Raw genomic sequence first — 13,959 nt, forward strand, 5'->3', positions numbered from 1 at the left:
TTGCTTCTAATGAATTCTGAAATTATTAATTTTTGGAAAAAAAAAATACCTCTTTTACTATCTTCTCTTGTCCTGCCTTGTAGTTGAGCATCTTTTGGAGATGGTGAAGAAGGAGATACAGAAACGTCTTTTAAAACTTTATCTTTATCATCATCCTCCTCCTCATCATCCTCCTCCTCCTCATCCACTACTGTGGCCTCTTTCTAAGTATAAAAATCACAAATTAGATTCTAATAGTTATACCCAGAAAAATAATAAAGCATACAGAGCCCAAATAACCAATGATATTTATGCATACTTATACTCTTTATATAACAGAACAATAAAATAATAATATCAATTATGTGTTATACCAAAGAAAGTGCAAATTATCTTTTATTGATAAAAAGTCTCCAAAAAATAGTTTAATCATGCGGCCTTCCTTTATCGACCATAACACTTTATTTTTAGCTTCAGTAATCACAATGGATAAATAAAATCCCATAAAATAATGTCCTGAAATTTGAGCAAGATTTTAACTAATCCAGATAAATATATATATATATATTTTTTTTTTTCAAACTATTTAATTAAACAGCAATATTGTTCTTTATTTCAATATTAAGACCATCAACTCTTGATAAATCACCCGAGTCTGTGCTCCCAGCAAGCTCATCAGGCTCAGTGTAGCTCAAATTGTACCGATTTCCAAATCTTCCTCTGGCTTTTCCTGCTCAAAGAATTTCTGCTTTATGCTGGACTCCACTGTCTCTGTCAGTGTATTTAATAGTTTGTCCTAGTTTCAGTACAAACTGCGAGTTTACTGAAGGTCACTAAACATCCTATTTCCTCATTAAATATTCTGTGTCACCACTGATATCCTCTGTTTGATTATCTATGTCTGTTTCATTGTCTTTGTTAACAAAATCGTTTTCTGTCTTTTCTTTAACATTCTCTGTGGAATTCAGCCCAGTGAGGAAATCCTTCCTTATAAATCTTGAGTGACACACATATACACAAATACCTCTGTGTCTTACGAAGACTACCATACCATCCAGCCCAATGACAACTCCAGGACCTATCCATTCTGCACAATCAACTCATTTATAGTATACTGTACATTGTCTTCAGTCTTGTACTTTTCATCTATAGAGTGTAGCGGTTTTCAAAGACCTCTGCATATTCTGTCAAAACATTCAGCTTCTGCATATGTTTTATGAGCTGCATTCAACTATGTAATATGCTGTTCAACCCAAACACTCATTGTGGTTCCTTCAAGGGCTGATGGCTTGTCAATTAGTATAGAAAGCAAAGTTGGTTTTTTCCCAAACACAATTTGATATGGTCTATTGCCATGTACAATCTGCAATGTATTCTTCACCATGAGTGACCACTCTAATGCAGTTTGCCAGCCACGTGCATTACCTTTTTTAACCTCTGAAAGGATTTCTGTTAGTGTTTTGTTCTGGCTTTCAGAAAGCCTATTACTCCATGGACTTATGCTACTGTGGTCTTTATTACATATTAAAATTTTCAGCCATCTCTTTCATTCCTTCACAGTTAAATTCTCTTGCTTTGCCACTAAAGTATCTATCTATCTATATATATTTTTTGTGGTGGTCTGTGAATACTTATCCATGAGTAGATGAAATGTTTCACCATTTCAGAAGGTTTCTTTGAAAGTCAAAAAAAGCCAGTTTTAATAAATAATCACCGCACTCGCGGCTTTATGAGGGGGCGTGGTGGTGTGTGACCGAAGTTGCTCCTTAGGAGTTCGTGATGTGGGTGTTTCTCATCTAAGTGCACAGGTGAGAAGTGGTCCGCATCCGTAATTGTTCCCAGGAGCTGCTGATTGTCACGACTACCACGTCCTCTTCATAAATAGAAGCACGAGTTGGCTAAAGGGAAAAAGAAGAGAACAGGAAAGAACGGACGTTGCAGGAGAAGGCAGGAAGCAGGAGGAGAAAGCCGGTGCTGGAGACAGAGAGAGAGAAAGAAAGAGAGAGAGAGCGCGAGCGCAGGCTCACGTGCAGCTGAGAGCGAGCGAGCGTACACAGGCTTACGTACAGCTGAGCAGGGAGCCTGGGCGTTTGTCTCACTGAAATTCAATGTTTTTACATTTAGTTTACTATTACACTGTGCATTCTATGGGATAATTAACTATTTTTGTGCTTAAAAATATTTAAAGAAAATATATTTACATACAGTTTGTATGGTCTAGAACAGATCAATTGTATTTACATACAATCCTATAGGGGAAGTTATGACCAGAGTTTTGGAACGAATTACGGTCGTGACCCAAGGTTTCACTGTATCTTTAGATCTCAAAATATGCCAATCCAATCTCTCTCATTCTTTCCTAGGGCACAAAGCAGAAGCGGAAACAGTAGCAGACAATGGCCGACAGTCAGCTGAATCGCGTTGCTGTCATCGACAAACAGATCCAGAAACTCCTGTCCAGACGAAGGTACATTAGAGATTTGAAGGCTCGGCTGCTAGAAAAACCATCCTCGCCATCTGAAATCGATGTTACACGTGGGGCTTCAGTAACATCAACCCTAATCGGAAATCTTTTGTTTCTTGTTTTCCCGGTGCTCGTGTCCAAGATGTGATGAGATGTGTGCCGACAGTCTACGAGAAGCACAAGAACAGGGCAGTGGGATCCATTGTATTACACGTCGGGGTAAATGACGTGAGGCACCGACAGTCAGAGATTCTCAAGGCTGACTTCATAGCACTAATTAAAGACACGAAGGAGAGGACCCCGTCGGCAAGGATCTTCATCTCGGGTCCACTACCTCTCGCTAGACGATCAAATGAATACTACAGTCGCCTGCTGGGATTAAACAACTGGCTTCTACAATAATCAAGACATCGGGTTCATCGACAACTGGGACCTCTTCTGGGAAAGACCGTGTTTCTTCAAGCGGGATGGCCTGCATCGATTCGGCACCCGGGTCCTCTCCGAAAACATTGCTAAGGTAATTCATCGCTCTTGACTGTCTATTTCTACTCTTAACCCCTTCCATAATACTAAAGCTTTGCTAGGACATAATAATTGCTTAACAAAGTCTTCTGTAAAAGTGCACAACATTAATACTCTAATAACCAATCTCAATGCATGTAAAAAATCTAGGCAGTGCGTCATAAACACTAATAATTTAATTACAATTACTACTTTAGATGAACAATGTAATAAAACTATAAACACAGATTATAGATTAAATAAAAAATACACACAGAGCGGCGCTAACAAAAATAACTTGGTTTCTGCTCCAAATACCAATAACGCACATAGAATTCAGCTCTGCTCCCCCGAAATTTTAAATATGAGACTATTAAATGTTAGAGCATTAATTAACAAGATGTTTTTTATCAATGATCTTATTAGTGATAGAAAAATTAATTTTATTGCACTAAGTGAAACGTGGCTTAGCTCAGATGGCGCAGCTGTTTTAATCGAATCTGCGCCTCCGAATTGCAGTTTTATTCATGAGGATCACCAAGGAAAGAGAGGCGGCGGTCTAGCAAACGTTTACTCGAGCCGGTTAAAGTGTAAAGATGTCAGTTTTGGTAAATTCAAGTCTTTTGAGTATCTTGCTGTTATTATTCATGGAGATTCTCACTTTCTAGTATTATCCATGAATTGACCTCCTAAATTTAATGCGTCTTTCCTTAAGGAATTCTCAGACTTAATGTCAATTTTAATTACGAACTATGACACACTCTTAATAGTCGGCGACTTTAACTTTCATATTGATAATCAGTGTGACCAAAAAGTAAAAGAATTCATGAACCTCCTGGACTCTTGATTTGAGACAGCTCGTTAATCAGCCTACACATAAAGCAGGTCATACGTTAGACTTAGTAATTACCAAAGGTCTAAAAGTTGATGTAAAGCAGGTCATTGATATTGATATGGTCTATCAGACCATTTTCTTTTACTATTTAATATAGAAATAATGATAGAAAACATTCATGAGAAGCATATTGTTAAAAAAACACTTCTTTGATTCAGCAGCAGCTTTAAAACTTACAAACATTCTAAGCAATCAGTCCATTTATAGTGCTAACTATAATAGCGAGGATAATGTAAATAGTAAGGTGGAAAAATTTAATACTAAGGTGAGAGCTGCTGTTGACATAGTTGCACCTGAAAAGACAGTTAAAAAATCTTCTAGCATTGTTATACCATGGAAGACCCAAAGAGTGTCTGACTTAAACAGAACATGTCATAGAGCTGAGCGTAAGTGGAGGAAAACTAAACTAACTATCCACTATGAAATATTGAAGGTTAAAATAACAGAATACAATAACACAGTCCATCTTGGGAGGTGCTGCTATTTCTCCAAGATTATAAACAACAATGCTAGTAATCCCAGAATCTTATTCTCTACAATTGATCGTCTGCTAAACCCAGGTAACACAAAGGAATGCCTCCAAAATACTTCCAGTGAAACCTGTGAGGGTATTGCTGTATTTTTCAATCAAAAAATTAATGATATTAGAAATAATATAGTATATCTCCCCAACACTGTGGATCCCCCTAAGCCCCAGTACTCCGTTATAAACAAATTAAATTCTTTCACAAGGATAGATTTACCTGATTTACATAAAATAATTTCTCAACTGAGACCCTCCACTTGCGTCCTTGACCCAATACCAACAAGTTTTTTTCAAAGTAGTATCGGGCATGCTAATATTCTTGACATAGTAAACTTGTCATTAGATATGGGGGTCTTCCCAGACTGTCTTAAGAATGCTGTAGTTAAACCCCTACTCAAGAAAAATAATCTTGACCCCTCTGCTTTTGGAAATTTTAGACCTATTTCTAACCTGCCTTTCTTAAGTAAAATTCTAGAGAAGGCAGTCATTATGCAGCTAAATGACCACCTCAATAAACATGCTATTCTTGTTAAATTTCAGTCAGGTTTTAGAACAAATCACAGCACAGAAACTGCACTCTTTAAAGTAGTAAATGACTTGCGGGTAAATGCAGACAGAGGCCATTTATCTGTTCTCATCCTCTTAGATCTGAGTGCCACATTTGACACCATTGATCACAACATTCTTAGAAATCGCCTTAGTCAATGGGTGGGCCTCTCTGGCAGTGTCTTAAATTGGTTTGAATCCTACCTGGCAGGTAGAAAATTCTTTGTTAGTTGTGGTAATTACAACTCAAAGACAAATGATATTCTATATGGTGCTAATCAAGGCTCTATCCTGGGTCAACTGCGGTTTTCGATCTACATGCTTCCATTAGGTCAGATTATCTCGGGGCACAACTTGAGCTACCACAGCTATGCTGATGACACACAGCTGTATTTATCAATTGCACCTGATGATCCAGATGCTGTTATTTCACTAACATAATGTCTTACTTGTGTTTCTAACTGGATACATTTTCTCAAGCTAAATAAAGAGAAAACAGAAATTTTAGTGAATGGCAATAATGGATACAATGAAATTAGAAATAAACTTGATGCATTAGGATTAAACGTCAAGATGGAGGCAAAGAATTTAGGGGTAACTGTTGACTGTAACCTGAATTTTAAATTGCATATTAATCAGACCACTAGGACAGCATTTTTTCACTTAAGAAACATAGCAAAAGGTAGACCTCTTATATCATTGAAAGATGCTGAAAAATTAGTTCACACTTTTGTTTTCAGTCATCTAGATTACTGTAACGCACTCCTCTCAGGACTACCCAAAAATGACATAAATTGTTTGCAACTAGTGCAGAATGAAGCCGCTAGAAACCTAACTAGGAAAAAGAACTCCAAGCACATTTCTCCAGTTTTGATGTCACTACACTGGTTACCTGTGTCATTCAGAACTGACTTTAAAATACTGCTTATGGTTTACAAAGCCTTAAATAATCTCGCTCTATCTTATATATCGGAATGTTGGACACGTTACACATTTCAAATCATAACCTTAGATCTTCAAATGACTGTCTGCTTAGAATTCCAAGAGCAAAACTTAAAAGAAATGGTGAGATGGCCTTCTGCTGTTATGCACCTAAAATCTGGAATAGCCTGCCAATAGGTATACGCCAGGCTAATACAATGGAGCACTTTAAAAAATCTGCTGAAAACACATTACTTTAACATGGCTTTCTCATAACTTCATTTAATCTTGATATTCTGTATATTCAATTCATTATAATAACTATTCATGGTGGCTCTAAAATCCGTACTAACCCCTACTCTCTCTTCTGTTTTTATTCCCGGTTTTCTGTGGTGGCGATCTGCGCCACCACCACCTAATCAAAGCACCATGATGTTCCTACTTTGATGGATTAAAAGCCAGAAGTCTACATGGCCATCATCATCTAGTCCTTCCATGAGAACCTTAAATACAAAGTGGACTGTTGTGGATTGTTTCATTTATGTTAGGTAGAATACCCAGAGGTTGCTAAGCGGTCTCATGGTCTGGAACCCCTGCACATTTTATTTTTTCCTCTCCAGCCGTCTGGAGTTTTTTTTGTTTTTTCTGTCCTCCCTGGCCATCGGACCTTACTCTTATTCTATGTTAATTAGTGTTGTCTTATTTTAATTCTTACTTTGTCATTTGTTTATCTTTTCTTCATCATGTAAAGCACTTTGAGCTACATTATTTGTATGAAAATGTGCTATATAAATAAATGTTGTTGTTGTTTAAGAAGTAAAGCAGAAGTGGTCCAAGACAAGCCTGGATGAACAGTGTCAGTTTAAACTTAACGGGTCCCCTACAAGCTACTCCATTGTAATATACAGTACATTCACATCTATGGAGTTTGAAATAAGACCCACAACCCAACCTCTGAAATCATTTACATGTGCATCTGCTTACTTTGAACAGGGATGCCTCATTCCTCACACTCTCCAAGAGTGTTTCTTTACATATACACTCACATCTGAGAACCACATACAAAAAAAAAATACTTGCGAGAAAAATGTAAACAAATGAAAATAATAAATATCTAATAATAACAACAAATACTCAAATTTCACACTCTTCTTACTGATTTCTTATTTCAGTTCAAAGGAAAACACTTTCCTGTAAAACTGTGTTTTGCAATGACCATCAACAAAATCCAAATCACGAGGAATAGCAAAAATTTATATTATGCTTTACTTCTGAGCAATTGCAAGTAGCATGTTCAAGAATAAGCAGCATTAGTGGACTAATAGTACTATTATTACTACTTATTATTTGACTGACTCCTTTATCCAAGGTGACTTAAAACATCCTTCCATATAAATGCGGTCGGGATTGTCCTTCCGTCTCATGAGTGCTACACAGGAGCGGAGTTTCACACACACACACACCGTCCAATTTTGCAATGCACGATGGGATTTGTAGTTTCGTTTTTCCAGGTAAACGATGATTTTCTACTCCAGACTGTGCGATATCTTCTTCTTCTTTATTACTATATAAAAGCGGTCGGGATTGTCCTTCCATCCCATGAGTGGAAAGCGTAGCGGTATTCCGCCTATCACAGACTTACTACTTGCAGCTTGCGGTACGAAGCGACATGATGTAAGCAGGGTTCTGGTGCTCCCATCGTTCCCTTGCTTTTGTGCGCGATGCGCTGGAAAAATTGACAAAATTATGTCTCTGGAAATAATTAATGTTGATGGAGTACAAATGCCTCATCGCGTAGTAAATATCAGGGGAGGGGGGTTTAAAAGGGCGACCTCAATATAGAAAAAGTTTAAATTTCATCACAAAAATAACAGAAACTATGAGTATTAAAGTAATACCGCTCAAATGCAATATAACCAAATTAATGAGTTTGTATAAAATATCAAATTGATCTACATATTGAATTGCCTTAAGAAGTGGTCAACTTAAAAGTCGGTCGCCTTAAAAGGCGGGTCAGCCTAGTTTGATAATACAATTGGTTACATTTCTTTTGTTTTTTCAGTTTACGTATACGCAGGTAACGTGACTTGCTCATGGTCACACAGCATCATTACCAGCATTTGAATTATACAACCCTACCACCAAACCCTAAACCACTACACCATACTGCCTGCCAATAATATTACTCCTTCATTTAAAAAAAAAAAATCTATCAATATCAATACAGTGTAACAATGACACTATAAATGACGCCCAGTGTCTTACAAAATATCCTGGGTGAAGCCAGGTAACATTGCTTGTAGTCTAGTAAGTAATAATAATTATAAATACTGATATAAACAGCTATTATTTCTACTTAAAAATTTAAGAGTTATACTCTGTTATACCCTAAATTTCATATTCATTGAATTATGTATAATAGTTTATTTCTTTTGAATTTTAATTATCACGTACATATATATGCGCATATGTATGCATGTGTAAAACTTGGTAAGTTATTTATTCATTATTGTTTAAATTATTTTTATACAAATTTATGTCTAAAATTTGCTTTGAAGCTTTGTGACCTATTACTTCTTGCTGCCACAATAGGCTCAGCCTTCCCATGAGTAAGTATTAGAAATCCTGAATGTTTATTATTGCTATTATTGACACTATTACTTTTATAAATGGATTATCTTTTTTATGTTGACTATTCTTTATATCATTTATAATAACACTACTACTTTTAATCACTGTCATTATCTCTTTTCTTAGTACTGCTACAATATATGTATTACTTACCCTGTTTACACTGTGTGCACAATTATTAGGCAAGTGAGTATTTTGACCATATCATCATTTTTAATGCGTATATTCCAACTCCAAGCTGTATTAACTTGAATGCTTATTGGATTTAAGCTTGTCAGGTGATGTGTATTTGTGTAATGAGGGAGGGTGTGGCCTAAGGAGATCAACACCCTATATCAAGGTGTGCAGAATTATTAGGCAGCTAGTTTTCCTCAGGCAAAATGGGCCAAAAAAGAGATTTAACTGACTCTGAAAAGTCAAAAATTGTAAAAAGTCTTTCAGAGGGATGCAGCACTTTTGGAATTGCTAAGATATTGGTGTGTGATCACAGAACCATCAAACATTTTGTTGCAAATAGTCAACAGGGTCGCAAGAAACGTGTTGAGAACAAAAGACGCAAATTAGCTGCCAAAGATTTGAGAAGAATCAAACGTGAAGCTACCAGGAACCCATTATCCTCCAGTACTTTCATATTCCAGAGCTGCAACCTACCTGGAGTGCCCAGAAGTACAAGGTGTTCAGTGCTCAAAGACATGGCCAAGGTAAGGAGGGCTGAAACCCAACCACCACTGAACAAGAAACATAAGTTGAAAGCGTCAAAACTGGGCCAAGAAATATCTGAAGACAGATTTTTTCAAAGGTTTTATGGACCGATGAGATGAGAGTGACTCTTGATGGACCAGATGGATGGACCTGTGGATCAGTAATGGGCACAGAGCTCCACTCCAACGTGGAGGTAGGGTACTGGTATGAGCTGGTATTTTTAAAGATGAGCTAGTTGGACCTTTTTGCATTGAAGATGAACTCAAAATCAACTCCCAAACCTACTGCCAGTTTTTCGAAGACACTTTCTTCAAACAGTGATACAGGAAAAAGACCATGATTTTTATGCAGGCCAATGCTCCATCACTTGCATCGAAGTTCTCACTCGTGGCCAGCCAGTAAAGGCCTTAAAGATGAAGGAATAATGACATGGCCCCCTTCCTCATCTGACCTAAACCCTATCGAGAACTTGTGGGCACTTCTTAAACGCTAGATTTACGGGGAGAAAAACAATACACCTCTCTGAAGAGTGTCTGGGAGGCTGTAGTCACTGCTCCACAAAAAGCTGATCGTCAACAGATCAAGAAACTGACAGACTCCATGAATGGAAAGGCTTATGACTGTTATTGGAAAGAAGGGTGGCTATATTGGTCATTGATTGATTGATTTATTTTTTTTGAAATGTCAGAGATGTTTATTTGTAAATTTTGAGGTGTTTGTTTATTATTCTCACTATAACAGATCAAAATAAACAAGTGAGATGGGAAAATTTTCATTTTTCCTTTAGTTGCATAATAAATCTGCACACTAATAGTTGCCTAATAATTGTCTACATATGTATTCCCCTGATGATGTTCACACTCACATTTCCGTTGTGAAACATTCAGGTTTCAGGTTTATTAACATTTTGGATTGACTGATAGCACTGTGTTTGTTCCATATTAAAATTAATCCTCAAAAATACAACTTGCCTAATAATTCTGCACTCCCTGTAGTATGCCTAAATCTTTAAGTTATTACTTTAATTTAACTTAATAATTTACTTTAAGAACACAGAAAGTAGACTTGAAATAAGACAATTCAATGGAAATGTCTATAATGCTACTTCAGTTATGGCTATTGGAACAATTTTGAAGATTCCAAAAGCCACATGCTATGCTGGAGTACTGGGAAGAAGGGAGGGAGGTTTGGATCAATCGTCATTATTTATTTTAAACTTTACTGGCTGGAAACGTATATGCACAAAATCTGTTGAGATGAATGTTATTTATTCTTCTTGCTTCTTGTACAAGCTGTGTTCTACATTCCATCTTCAGTAATTTGGTTATATAAGGGAGATACACTTTTAATGCATTTTATGATTAACGGGAGCATGCATAATACACTTAAGTATTACTTATAAATATAGCTACCAGAAATTTAAAAAAAGTCAGCCATAACGTCTGATTACTAAACTTTGGTTTTTGCTTCACACTTCTCATATTCAAAAAAATTTGCTCAGAACCATGATGCTACCACAGATGCTATGAGTCTTTTTAAGGAGAAGCACTGTGTATAAAGTTGCTTGATGCAGTTTATATTTGTATTATGACACACACTGTGGCTCAGGACAGTCTTCATCAGCTGCCATTTTGTGCTCCTTTTCTATGGATACTTCCATCATAACTAGCCACTCATGCAGCCTACAGGTACAATTACATTGTAATCTAGGTCTGAGAATTTCTGTGAAACTGGAAGCAACAAGTAATTCAGTGAAAAAAATTGCTGTTGTTTTTATATAACTTTAAAAAAAAAAAAACTAATTTTATTTGCCGAGTTAAATTACAATCACAACAGCTCTAGATTTAAGTACTTTCATGAGAGGAGACAGTTAACGGTTTTCATTTTGTCTTTTCTATGATTGTTCTTTGACAATTTCTGACTTCTATATTAGCACAGAAGCATCACATTGTATAGTATGGATCATGGCATAATCAATGCCAAAGAGAATACTTGCGACAATGTGATGTTTCACTATATGTTTTCAATTTGTCATTCTGAGATATTAAGTGTTCTTTAATGAGGAAAAAATGCATTTAATAATTTTAGCATAAAGCTGCACCATAACAAATTGTGTAAAACGTGAAGTGGTCTGAATACTTTCTGAAGGCAATATAATTGACAAAATGTAGACATGAAGCATATAATGTGTGACGCCCAAGGTCCAAATATCAAATAAACACTTTTCAAAAGGTACAAGTATAAAAAAACAAGTGCGCTTTTCTTCAAGAATATAACAAACCCACATTAGGGTGCAGCATTGACACGTCTTTAACACGACTGCTTTGGTGGCGTAACGGTAAGAACTTCTGACTGGTAACCAAAGTGTCACAAGTTCAATCCCACACGACTAAGGTTTGAGAAGTGAATTGCTCTTATTCTTACTATTTTAGAATAAAAACATAAATTTGATTTGAGTCTGTATCAGCCGGTGTACATGTATGGTACTTGTAAAGGTTAGCATTGTGTTTTATTCTCCCAGTTACCGTCACACTGCCCCCATCTGACACCGTTGTTTTCACATAAAGATGCGCTACAGTAGAAGTGAACTCAGATGATGAAGAGGGTTCTACATCGGAGAAAGAATGCACGTCATTTTCTGACTCACTTTGAGTCTGAATCCCTACTATCACTGTTATTATAAACTGACTAAAGCATTATAAAAATCTCTTTGGTTTTGTTTTTTGATAAAAATCAGTAACAATGCAAGGTTTGTCTCTAATGTGGCTGTTAACCCACAGAGTATGTACTTCATTAACTACTTCAATTTCCTGTAAGCCACCATGAAGTTCAGAATATTTACAACTAATATTTTCACTAAACACGTTCTTTTGGAGGCCACAGTCTTCAGCTACAGCATCCCTTTCAATGACATACTTAATTACTCTTTGTTCTTCATGTTTGCTATATTTGACTATATCTTGACTATTGCTATCTGAAACATCAACTGTTTGTCCTAGGTGTAGAATTGGTTCCTCCCTTCCACTAATTTTGCTGTAGTCTGTTTTAATCTGGTAGGTATAGAGTATATTATTTAAAATATTTCCTTTCAATATGCTCTGCACAATAACCATTCTGAATATTATACTTCTCTTCATTATCCCCTTTACTCACTTCTTCATTATTAAAATCGTCTTTTTCATTTTCAGATTGCTCATTAAATTCTTCATCCCCTTCAACTACATCATCTTCCCCATCCTGATCTTCAGACTCTTCACTATCTGGACCATCTAATTTCTCACTTTCACATTCTTCAAATTCAGAATTGCTCTCCTTGAAATTCTCAAATTCCTCAGTGCATTCATCTTTTTTCATTACACATCCCAAGAGGAGACAGTCAAAATAAGAAAGAAAGAAAATAATTTAGATGACAAATACAGAAATAAATAAATAGCAGTGTTTACCTTTTTGGGTTCTTTGACAGGAGCAGAATTGGTCATAGGATGTTTGGACATGGGAGCATTGGAAGGGACTGCTGGGTGAACAGGAGAAGCAGAGAAGGAAAAGGCCTTGGGAAGGGAATAATCTGTATCATCTTCATACTTCTGCTTAGAGTCTTCTTTAGATTTTAACTTACTGGGTTCTGGTTGCTCTATAGGTCGGGGATTTCTAGTAACAGCATTTTCAAAAACTACATAAGAAAGAATATAATTAAAATATAAATAACAAAATATTGCTTTATTTTAGCAAAGCGGCATCTTAAAGTAACTCTTTATCTAAAAAAGGAAATAAAACATGCCTTACTTACCCAATGTAGTTTGTAGTGGTAGCAGTGTAAAAATTTTAATCCCACATTTTCGTGGAGAAAGGACATAATGTTTGTGATAAAACTGGACCAATACTGGACAACAGCAAACAATATAAAAATGTCCATTAAAAATCTCATATTATTTATGACACATAAATCCACACATCAGGGGCCTCACGCATATAACAGTGCATTCTCCCGTTTCCACGCTCAAATAATAAAAACTAAACTTGGTGTAAAGTCAGGCACATTCTCACACCAGCTTTACCCTGTACATATGCAAGTTTCCACTCAATTTTGCAAACTGGCAGCACCCACCGTCAAAGCAGTGCTACTGCTACTGTTCCTGTGTGGTTTCCCATCCTTTTAGATTCACATCCCCGATGCAGCTTTATCAAACACACTTAAGTGAACTGCGTATCATTTATAAATTTAAGGCATTTGATTGTTATCAACCTGTATCACGGAATGGCCAAACTATTCCAAATACCTAGGTGCTTTAGCATTGTTACTCTCAGGGCACCAATCAGAGTATTTTAACCCACTGTATCTGAGCATGGAATCAGCTGTACAGCAGCTGATTGGCAAGCTCTATGGCGGGTTGTGTCGAGAGCGCAGATGATTATTATCGGGATATAGCATTTACCCTGGAGAGCATTTATAACACATAATGCCTCACCCATGCACACAATCTATTTGAACTTTTCCCGTTCGACAAACGTTTCAGAGCCTTTCCTGCATGTACCTTGAGGTTCAGAAACAGCTTCATTCCAGGAGCTATAAACTCACTCAATCAGTCCATCAAGCACTCCCGGTAGAACTGTTTGTACTTAGAATTACAATTGCCTCACTGTAAACTTCCACTACAGTTGTTATATTCTACAACGTGAGCCCACCTTATGAACTATTTGCACTATCTCCATTATATGTACATCTATATTGTACTTATGCTTTCGTATTGTATATTTTTATTATTATGGAGGGTTTGCATATTGAATCTCATCATA

The 13,959-nt window shown here is 36.5% G+C and overlaps 1 protein-coding gene across 6 annotated transcripts in view; it reads right to left on the minus strand.

Annotated features, from left to right (window-relative positions):
• The window catches only part of si:ch211-272n13.3 (ankyrin repeat domain-containing protein 26), a 179,689-nt gene that overhangs the window by 119,246 nt on the left and 46,484 nt on the right, over positions 1-13,959 (minus strand). For 5 of the 6 annotated variants that reach the window (XR_005634684.1, XM_039761406.1, XM_039761409.1 and 2 more), the window contains 3 exons: positions 12,782-12,835; positions 12,319-12,509; positions 50-203 (listed from right to left, as the gene is read on the minus strand). Coding sequence is in view for 5 of the 6 variants with exons in the window: in XM_039761406.1 (XP_039617340.1) it covers positions 50-203; positions 12,319-12,509; positions 12,782-12,835 (399 nt within the window). In the remaining variant the exon portion in view is untranslated. Of the gene's footprint in view, positions 1-49; positions 204-12,318; positions 12,510-12,608; positions 12,836-13,959 lie in introns of all 6 variants that reach the window. The other variant, XM_039761407.1, reaches the window with a different exon arrangement.

Source organism: Polypterus senegalus, chromosome 8, assembly GCF_016835505.1.
Source record: "Polypterus senegalus isolate Bchr_013 chromosome 8, ASM1683550v1, whole genome shotgun sequence".
Taxonomy (NCBI): Eukaryota; Metazoa; Chordata; class Cladistia; order Polypteriformes; family Polypteridae; genus Polypterus; species Polypterus senegalus.